This window comes from Panthera pardus, unplaced genomic scaffold (assembly GCF_024362965.1).
Source record: "Panthera pardus isolate Hobbes unplaced genomic scaffold, ASM2436296v1 HiC_scaffold_6, whole genome shotgun sequence".
Lineage (NCBI taxonomy): Eukaryota > Metazoa > Chordata > Mammalia > Carnivora > Felidae > Panthera > Panthera pardus.
Window position 1 is genome coordinate 17,288,719 of NW_026526991.1, and position 11,220 is coordinate 17,299,938.

Genomic DNA, 11,220 nt, shown 5'->3' on the forward strand with positions numbered 1-11,220 from the left:
TCACTGGCATAGTTTCCTATAGACCTATCCTTAATTTTTTCCTAAATGCTCCATCACAGTTGTTGCATACCTAGACTTAGTTTTTTGCCCCCAAACTCTATTATGTCAGATAATTTGCCATTTGCCTTGATCACAGAGACCTCCTTTCCAGACACTCCATCCTCCTTCTGTGTCTGGACTCTGGCTCCCCAGCCCACTGCATGGCTCCCATCCCAGAGCTTTCTTCCCTCCTTGCTCTTTTCGGTTCACTCTTCTATTTCCTGATCCCCGTTCTTTCTCTTTCTTGGTTCTCCCGTCATTTTGCATCAACAGATTTTCAAGAAAGTTCCCAAGAAAGAGAACATGGGAGAAAACTTCCTGAGCGCATGCATGTCTTAAAATGCTTCCGTTTAGCCTCCACACTTAGTAGATAAATTGACCGGGTATAGGATTCTAGTTTGGAAATGCCTTTCTCTCAGAATGTCGAAGGCGTTTGCTTCCTCGTCTCCCAGTATTGCTATTGGAAAAGTCAGGTTCTTGTTCCTTCATGTATGAACTGTTGTTTTTTTAAATCATAGTCAGTGTTTGTTATGCTCTTTCTATGTATCGGGCGCTGTTCTAAGTATTCTGCCCAATTTCATCTTCACATCATTGTCTCTCTGAGATAGGCATCATTTCCTCTATCTTACGGGGAGGAGACTGCGGCACGGCAAACTTAGGTAGCTTGGCAGTGGAGAAGGCTGCTGACTGGGCGCTCTACCAGCAGAGGATGGAGGGGTGGGGGCGCTTAACTGGGAGCCCTCCAAATGTGAACGTCTAATGTCCTCTCTGGGGGGTATACTCCCACCTGCCACTGTTCTTGGAACAAAACCAGGGGCTAAAGGGATCCCATTGTTAACTACCAGTTAATCCTCATTCTCAACCAGTGCCTGATACTTCCTCGTGTTTTTGCGTCCTGAGACTTTCCCATTCAGTTTCTCCACAAAACGTCCCCTTATTTCCCAGCTGGAGAGGACAGTTGCAAGAATGATCAAAGAACCAGCCAGTTTCTCACTCCACACACAGACACTTAAAGACCCCTTTGGTGTTAGCCTCAGAGCCATTTGGTACTAACAAGTCCAAACCTTTTGTGGCCTCTTCAGGGCACACTTGACTTCCTCTCTCAGGTATCCCCCTGGGCAGGCATTCTAAGATGTAGCTTGGATCGCCCCGGTCAGTGAGTTACCACTGCCCCAGCAGCTCACTTTTTTTTTTTTTTAATTATAAAATACAAATGAACAGGAACTATAAGAAATAGGAAATAAGATGATCTTGTATTTAGCACCAGCTTTATCAACTCTTAACAAATTATTTAAATAACTACTTCAAAATAATCAAAAATACATCATGTATAGGGCTGGTGCCTTCTGTACCCGGTCTCATTTGATTCCCTCCCGAGCAGTTAGCAAAATTGGTATGTGTCACTACCAAGCATGTTTCTGTACTCTTGCTACGGAATGAATCTATAAATAACATATTGTATTTTTTGTCGTATTTATAAGCCTCATTGGAATCTTTACGTAGTCTCCTACTGCCTTTTCATTCAATCCTTAGGCTTTTGAGACATGCTCCTATCGAGTCGCGTAGCTCTTTTTCATTCATTTTAGCTTCTCTGCAGTGTTCAGTCATGTGACCTCGGAGTTCATTTAGTCATCCCTCTGCCTGGAGACTTTCTAGGTTATTTCCAACTTTGGACTTTTATGACAACGGTGCAACGAGCATGCATGTCGGAGTTTCCCGGCGGCGCTCTTGCAAACACACCAAGATATTGGTCTTCTCAGTCCTTGAGGTAGCCACGTGGGACTGGGGCTCAGTGAAGCCCCCGGGGCAGTCTCCTTCAGCCATGAACAATTTTACCCTTTTACCTATGCTGCAGAAGAAACGGAGGGGAAAAATCATGTTTTCGTGTGGAATTACCGAATTGAGGAAATGCACACATGTTGCCGAGTTGGTCCCCAAAGCAGTGCGCCAATTTATACTCCCTTTGGCAGTGCAGAGTTCTTTTGACCAAAAACAGTGAGCTGCACTGACGGGTGATAATTTGGGCCTTAGCGTTAGACTATGATATGGGTTTGAGCCTGTCTCCGCCCGTGAGCTGTGTGATCTCGGGCAGGCTTCCAACCCTTCACATATGCCTTAGTATCCTCTTGTGTCAAAAAGGGATAGTAATAGTCCATAGCATATAATAGAGGTATTTTGAGAATTCAATCCGTTCACATGAACCTCTTTGAACATTGCATGTACCCATTACAGCTGTTTCACAAAACAAAATTGCTATTACTGTTGCTTAAAAATTGATTTTTGCCAGTCAGTTGGGTATGAAATGGAGTTTAATGCGGTTTAATTTGCATTCGTGTATTATTAGTGTGGGTGAGCATCTTTTCATATGTTTATTAACACTTTAGATTTCCTTTTCTATTCTATTGGGTTGTTTCTTTTTCTTATGAACTGTAGGAGTTCTCTGTATATTCTCTTTAAATATTCTGAATACTAATTCTTTGTCAGTTATAAACAGTGCAGAGATTTTTTTCTCCCCCAAGCCTGGAGAGTGATTTTTAACTTTATTTATGGTATTTATTGAACCACAGAAATCTTTAATTAATTTATTTTTATAAATCTTTAATTTAAAATTGTTTATAAACTAAAATATTTTATGCATTTTTACGCATTTTACTTACGAGATCATTGCCTACATCAAGGTCACAAGACATTCTCTTACAGAACTTCTCAGTTATTGCTTTTTGTACTTGAGTCTTAGCTAGAATTTATTTTAGTGTATGAGGTAAGGATGCTATCTTATTTCTTTCTGTATGAATAAGTATTTGTCTCCTGAGTAGAGGTCAGCACACATTTTTCTGTAAAAGGCCAGAGAGTAAATGTCTTGGGTTCTGTGGACCATATGGTCTCTGTCACAACTACATAGTTCTGTCATTGTAGTGTAACCTGTAAAACAGGTTATTTAACCTCTCCGACCTGATTGCTCCAAATGAACATCAAGGGTAATAATAGTGCCTATTTCATGAGAATCTTGTGAGGATTGAATAATAGACTAAATAGAAAGTAAGTACATAAATGGGTGGGGTTATGTTGCAATAAAATTTTATTTATAAAAACAGTTGGCAGGTTGAATTTAGTCCATGGACTATAGTTTGCCCACTCCTGTTCTAGACAAATCTAATCTGTTCAATGCAGATGTGCAACAAGGAATTAGTAGATTGTGTATATATCACATATGTATGATGTTATATATTGAATAAATTTATGTATATAACTATATATTAAATATCTCCTACATGAATATATAATATGATGCATATATGATAAAAGAGATTTATTTATTTACATTTCTTGCCAGTCTCATGGAAATCAGCTACCTTTTTCTCTTTAAAACTGTTGTTTCCTCTTGTACACATTACTCATTCATCAGCACATTCCTTTATTGAACTTCCATATAGTCCAGTATTATACAGCTTACTACCTAACTTATTCTATTTATAGACAACCCCAATTGTTTTCTTGAAAAAAGTTCTGTCTTTTGGTACCTTTTATCCTTTAGCCTAAAACTACCCTCTGAAGCTGTGTATTATAATCTAGCATCTCCTGATACTATAACCTTCTTACATTCACATCTGCCACCCTCCCTGCCTGGGACAGACTGTTGTATGACATTGTCTCACGCTGATTCCCCAGCATTCAGTTGGATATCAAGTATCTGCTTTGTGAGCTACTCACTTTGCTAGACCCTGAATCTAGCAAACTTGGGTGACCTAGTTTCTATAGAAATACGGCATCCGGAACAGAATGCACTGCCCAGATGTGGCCTGACCCATTCAGGGTCCAGTGTATGACTCTTTCTCTCTCTGTGCATTATGCTTTTATTGATGTACCCTGAGATCGTGCTTTCTTACCTTTCTCTTCATGCCCCCAGACCAAGACTCTTATTACTTACTTCAAAGTCAGTGTGGCAGATATTAGGCCCTTTTGGGTTTTCTTCAAATGGGAAAATTTGGGGCACCTGGGTGGCTCAGTTGGTTAAGCATCCAACTTCAGCTCTGGTCATGATCTCGTGGTTCGTGGGTTCAAGTCTCATGTCGGGCTCTGTGCCCGACAGTTCAGAGCCTGGAGCCTGCTTCGGATTCCGTGTCTCCTCTCTCTCTGCCCCTCCCTCACTTGCTCTCTGTCTCTTTCTTTCAAAAAATGAATAACCATTAAAAATTTTTTCTTAAAAATGAGAAAATTTAAACTCAGCATGGTAAGAAGCTTGCCCACAGTCATACAGCTGATAAATGGAAATCAAATCCGCATCTTATCATTTTCAAGTCCAGAATTATTTCTAATATTCCATGCTTCCTCCACATGCAAAACAGATTGTTCTGATGGAACTTTCTGTGATTCTAAAACAGTCTTTGCCAGGGAAACACTAAAGAACAAATAACTTCATACAAAATAAAATGGGCTAAAACACAGCCTCCCTCTCTGACAGATGTCCAAAGATATTTAAAGTTCACTCCTTTGGAATGGGTATACATCTGTCTCTCTGTGTAGACGAGCCAGTCTCCTCTGAAGGTGTCAGAGCTAAACCTCAGCACACACAAGTGTAGAACCCAAGGCAGCTCGCCCAAAGTGAGCCTCCATATCTACATGTCAGTGAAAGGTAACAGACCCTTGGCGTAGACTCTGGGCCTAGGATGCGCTTCCTCCTGCACATAGAAATAGGAATGAGATGGCCACAAATGGTCCTAGCAGTGACACCATTAAAATCTACTAGTAGCAGACATCTGATGAAAGCTTATTGTGTGCCAAGGACTGAACTATTCAGTCTATTTAATCCTCACAGAATTCTCGTGAAGGTAGGTGCCATTATTATCTCTAACGTTCACTTGCGAGAAATAGAGAGGTTAAGCGACTTGCCTTCATTTGGCTCGTAGGTGACAGAGAAGTGCTCGTAGCCACTAAACTCTACTTGACGAGTTGTCCACAACCAGGGAACACTGACCTCTCTAGTCCTAAATCCCTTCTTACTAAAGGAATTTGAAAATTAGACAATCCTTCTACTCTAAATATTCGAAGAGAACAATATCTGGTCCCAAAATTCAAAGCATTACAAACGTCTTCATATTCCTGATATCCTAGAAAGCGCTTACATATATCACCTTCGCATTTGAATAACCCTTTAATATATTTTGACTCTATGTCTAGATCTATAATACATCCATGTAGATGAGTCATTCCTCACTACACCTCCCTTCTAGTTACTGTCCTTACCATTGGCTGAAATTTCCCTTAGTTACTGTCCTTACCATTGGCTGAAATTTCCCTTGAGAAGCCACCCATGGCCTTATAATTAGTGAGTGTGTGGTCAGTTCCCCATCTTTATTTCATTTGATATACCTTCAATAGGAGAAATGTTATTCCTTATTTTAGTTTTTATTTCCTTCTTTATATGCTCTTCTCAGGTTTATCATATAGAAAGAAGTTGAAATATTACAGTGATTTGGCAACTGTATAATACTATTCAATATAAGGATTAGTGGGATTTGGGGAAGCTTGAAGAAAATGAGAAGGTATATGAAAAGTGGAAGAAAAATGTTATTAATAACAGATACACACGCTATTTTTTCTTGTGAAAAGATGTTCTTGTCAGTTAAAGATTTCTTCTCTTCAAGCATGGTTCTTGACTTGACGCATGCTCTTCCTTTCAGAAAGCAGTGGTGTAGGATTATGGCCCAGTGGGCGTTTTGTCTACTGGGGTACGAATATCCAGGCAATAGAAGTAATCTCTGGTGTTTTCTAGGTGTTTACCTTGCTGTGGATTGCTGACTGGATGGTCCATCACTTCTGGAGGAAAGGAAAGGACCCGGATAGTTTCTCCATCCCCTATCTGACGGCATTGGGTGATCTGCTTGGAACAGCTTTGTTAGCCTTAAGTTTTCATTTTCTTTGGCTTATTGGCGATAGAGATGGAGACGTTGGAGACTAATAAGTCCTCAAACTGTTCTCAAGTTCCACGGAGGAAAACACAAGACAACCACTTATGACTCTTTTTCAAAAATCTTAAATCAGTAGTTTGACTTCTACCAGGGTAATCTTCAGTTGGCCCTGATTCAATTAAATGGCCTTAACATTTTTTTAAGGAATTTGTGTTAAAACCAGAATCAACAGTATTTGTGCTGCTTTTCATAGAATAAATGATAATTTGACATAGATGTAGACACAAGCTCAAGCTCTGAAATTAACAAAATAGGAAAGAATATAGGATGTTTACAATGAAGAAGTTAAAAACCGCTGATGTAGCGGAAATATGTGTTATTGTTTAACTTACAATGCCAGGTTCAAGGAAACAGAGCTCTACTTTAGCCTTTCTTGTCTCACAGATGTGTTGGACTGCAAATCCTACTACAAAATGAAAGAGACCCAACCCAGCCTTTAATAGTTTTAACTATGCCCACCTCTCTGCTAGCCGAGAATAAATGATCAATTACTAGCTCCCAACCTGACCTAAATATGTTCTGCTGAGCATAAGATAAACTCACTTTTCCCTGTGCCAATGCTAATTTCAGCTCTGTAAAGTCTTCACAGGCTACTGTTTAAACACAGAATGACCTTGACGGATCTTTAAAGAAAGCAATGGGTCATTTTTGATCATTGATTTATTAAAAGAATTTTGATCTTTTTAAGAAAACTTAATAGTCAATAACAAGAGAAAACGAGCTGCATTTATAGGGACGAGATGGTGTGAGAAATCCTGTGTGTGTGGAGGCGGGGGGAGAGACAGAAGACAGAGAAATGTTTGATGGAGTACTGAATCTTGGATTGTTGATAGCAAAGATCATAGTACTATTGGAATATTAGCATTATGTAGTTCTTTTTTTTTAATGTTTATTTATTTTTGAGATAATGTGAGAGACAGAGTGCAGGCAGCGGAGGGGCAGACAGAGGGAGACACAGAATCTGAAGCAGGCTCCAGGCTCCGAGCTGTCAGCCCAGAGTCCAATGCGGGGCTCAAACTCACGAACCGTGAGATCATGACCTGAGCCGAGGTCAGATGCTTAACCGACTGAGCCACTCAGGTGCCCTAGCATTATGTAGTTCTTAAACACATTTTATCGATATGCTTTTGTCATTTGGTCCAAAAATTTTGCTACTGCCCAGAATTTACTATTTATTACCTATATTAAAATGAATAGTTTTTTTCTTATTAAAAAAAAACCCTACAATTTAATATAACCTTGATATTATGAGACTTAGAATGAGTAAGTGATTCACTTGCTCTTCCAAAGAAGTCTATTGGAACTTTTAGGCTTACCATTTTAAAAGAGAAGTTGGTGGGTTACTTCAATTATTGGTCATGCCTGTACATATCATCTCTTTGCACAAGCTTATTTCTACATGGGAACTCTATCATATACACTGCTATGTTTCCTATATATTTTTCTAAAACCTGATCTATATTCCAAAACTTTACCAACTCTTTAGTTATTCAATAGGTAAGTGTTTTTATATCACATATAGTTCATTAAAAAAATTCAGTGGAATCTCTCCAGCCCATCAGATATCTAATAATTTAACTGATAAGGGGGGAAATGTACATTAATTTTGATCATTGTGGTTTAAATTGTGAGTTAGTGTTAATATTATATAAATAGTACATTGTTCATAAACGTTGGGGTAAGTATTCCTATTAAACTCTTTAAGGGGACTGTGGTGTAGAGTTATATATTTTTGCTTATTTTAAAACTTTAATTATTCCACTCTTCTGCCTTATAATGAATCTTCCAAGGCAGAGAACTGAACTAATTATAGAATTTCTCCTTTGGAGAGTTATAATGTCAAACAGTGAACATTCTTTTAAAAGAAAGAATGATTAAGTCAATGAATATTTAGCTGCAAAGATTTTTTTATTTGAAAAATCCATAAATAATTTCCTTGATTTTATTGTAAAGCTTTTGTAAATTACTTATTTACATCTGGACTGTATGATTCATAAGCATTTGTATTTCCTGATAGATTTCTATTTTGATTTGTAACATGAAAAAGTGCCCAGCAAACCATACTTTTAAAGCATTTACCATCATCTTTAGTGCATTACATATTCTGAAGCGCATTCAAATACACTATGTTAGATAGTACTCACAACAGTACCTGTGAAATAGGTCAGGTGGATACTTTTATCTGTGTTTTGCAGCAGAAGAAACTGAAGTGCAGAGAAGTTACACTTCTAAAGTTGCCTGGGTGCAGGGTGCCCGAATCAGGACTAAAATCTGGGTCTCTGGCCCCCTGAGCCAGTACTCTTTCTATGACCCCTGGGTGTACCAAGAGTACCTAACTAATTAACTGACTGGAAATAGACTGAAGCATCAGGATTTTCTAAAATAGGATAGAGTGTTGCTACATCTTTCAGGTTTCAGACAGGGAAACCTCCATTTACTAGATCGTAATGCTAAGGATAGCCAACTCTAAATCATTCATGCTCCTAAGACCAAGGAAAACACCAATAAATGAAGACTTCAGAATAAAGAACAATGCCTTATTTCATTGAACATTTAGTTGCCACCCCCTTCCCAGATTTAACCATTTTCCATAGATGCTAATAAATAACCAACATGACTGATTGGAGTTCTGTCTCCTTTCTCTTTAGCTATCCAATCTTGGTTACAGCAACAAAATGTCTAAAAAGGCATGTCAAAGGGGAAAAATAATAATAAAGACATGGAAAAATCAGTTACCAATTAGATCACTTAATTTATAAGATGGATGTAGATTCCTTTAAAAAAAACTTTTTACTGGTTTTCTATAAGCCTTTACATGAGTATGCAACCAATAAGCTGACTTATTTACCCACAAAATAATTTATTTTCAGTCTTATGTAAATTGACAGTATTTATTTTTATACAACATAAAAGCTTCTACTCTCCAAACTTCTTCCTTTCACTAATTTATCACACGCTTTATTTATACAGAAATCATCTTTTTTAAGACATATTTTTATTATTGCTCACTATTTTTTTTTCTTTAAAAAATAAAGTTTAGAACCTGATAAAATGGAAACTTGTGATAATGTATCCTCTGGGAGACATCAAGAGTTTCGCATCATAGACTATCAGTGACGTAGCCAAAAGAAGTACATTTTCAAACTCTTTCAGTAACTGGGCTTCCTTGCCTTATAAAGTATGTATGGTCTAGTATACCCATTTATAATGGGCATCTGCCATCTTTGAATTGTTGTAAACTCAAATAAGAATAAAATTTAAGAAATATTACCCAGTCTTGTTGTACTTCTTGATAACCTGGATGGATATCAAGCCTGTGTGGAACTCACCCAGAAGAGACTAGGGTGATGTACGTATATTTGTTGTATTTGTGAGTATAATACATTAGGCTCTGACCGTACCTAGACCTCCAAACCGTTGCTTTACCACCTTTTCACTATAGAGTACTCTTCTCATTTTTCAGCTTAGATCCCTGGGTCCGTCAATCCATACATCCTCAACTGCCTCCTTCAGACACCCGGGGCAGCCCTGGTTAAATACAGCTCTCTGCCTCCTCTCTGCCTGCACTTGAGCAGTTCGATATGGTTCGTGAAAAACACACGACGGCTCGGACAGATCTTTACATTTATAACCTCAGACGTCGAGTTAACTCCCACTGCCCAGCAGCCTACTGTATTTCTCTAATTACTTCACTCTCTGGAGATCAGGCTTTTGTCTCCAACACTGAAAGTAGACCTATCAAGGTCACCAAAAGTCTCCATGCTGCCAAATCCAGCTATCAGTTGTCAGCAAGAATTCTTACCTTATTCAGTCCCTACAAGTATTTGACAGTCTCCTTCCTCCCTGAAATGCTTTCTTCATTTAGCTTCCCAGAAAAAACTCTGCCTCTTTCTTTCCTACGTCACTGAAAGCCTCTTCTGTGTCTTGCTGGTTGGTCCTCCTCAATCTCTACATTCTGGAATGCCCTACAGCTCAGTTTTGATGACCTCTTCTATCTACCCTTTCTAGAGGACTGCACTCATCTCATTGTTTCAAATGCCATCTGTACCGATTATTCTCAAATATATTCCTCCAGCCCAGGCCTCTCACCTGAGTTCCGGACCTGTATTTTCACACGCCTGCTGGACAACGCCACTCGAACAACTACGAGGTATCTCAGACATTGGAACAACACCATCAACCACTTAGCCTGACTGACCCAAAGAGACCACTATATCAACAACTACAGAATAGGGCTCATCTCCTTAATATATAAAGAAATCTAGAAACCAGAAAGGAGGAGACCAACTACCCAATAGTTTTGGGTATTTACTCTCTGACCCTTTCTACACAAAAAAGGTGACCTACCCTGTTTCAGAGTGAATTCCTCAAATTTTCTTTCTTTTTTTTTTTTCCTTAATTTTTTTGTTTATTTTTGAGAGACAGACGGTATGAGCGGGGGAGGGGCAAAGAGAGAGGGAGACACAGAAGCAGGCTCTAGGCTCTGAGCTGTCAGCACAAAGTCCAACGTGGGGTCAAACCCACAAACTGTAAGATCATGACCTGAGCCGAAGGCAGATGCTTAACCGAATGAGCCCACCCAGGCGCTCCTCAAATTTTATTGCTAAGTCTCCCTCACATACCTGGGACTAGCTGGGATCAGCAGTGTGACCCAGGCGGGGCACCCCAAGCTGAAACTAGTCCTATTTGGGCTCCAGTTGGCCAGAAGCACCTCACAGATCCGTAAGTCACTGCCCGATGCCCGAGACCAGCCTGGGCTGACAGTGGGCCCGGTTCCTGCTGCTTCTGTTCAGGGAAAGCCCCTTGTAAGGGGTTGACTAGATGCCTCTGGGAAGTCAGAGACTCAGCTATGGGGTAGCCCCAGAGCTTGAGGGGTGGCCCTGGTTGACCAGTCACTCTCACTGGCCAGAATGACAATGAGTCTCTGGAATGATGCTGACAGTGATTTGGAGCGACTCTCACATCACACAGGACAAGTGCAGAGCTCTGGGCCACTGACAGTCACCTCACAGCTAACCCTTGGACTTGAACCTTAGATCTCTTTTGTTAGCTTTCGGACTATGGGATCACCTCTGGTCTGCAGCATTGAAGCGTGACGGTGGTGGCAGGCACCCTTTACCCGTGTGCCCTCGCTGCTTGCATCCAGGAAGGTCTCCCCAACCTCTTGCAGGCTCTGTGCCACATGTCAGGCAGTCCACTGGAGGTGACCGCT

The 11,220-nt window shown here is 39.8% G+C and overlaps 1 protein-coding gene across 4 annotated transcripts in view; it reads left to right on the forward strand.

Moving 5' to 3' along the window:
• Positions 1 to 9,278, forward strand: part of SLC41A2 (solute carrier family 41 member 2) — a 125,332-nt gene extending 116,054 nt beyond the window's left edge. For all 4 annotated transcript variants that reach the window (XM_019446650.2, XM_019446648.2, XM_053894639.1 and 1 more), the window contains one exon: positions 5,813 to 9,278. In XM_019446650.2, the coding sequence (XP_019302195.1) occupies positions 5,813 to 5,998 (186 nt within the window). In that variant the 3' untranslated portion in view covers positions 5,999 to 9,278. The remainder of the gene's footprint in view (positions 1 to 5,812) is intronic.
• The last annotated feature ends 1,942 nt before the right edge of the window (positions 9,279 to 11,220 follow it).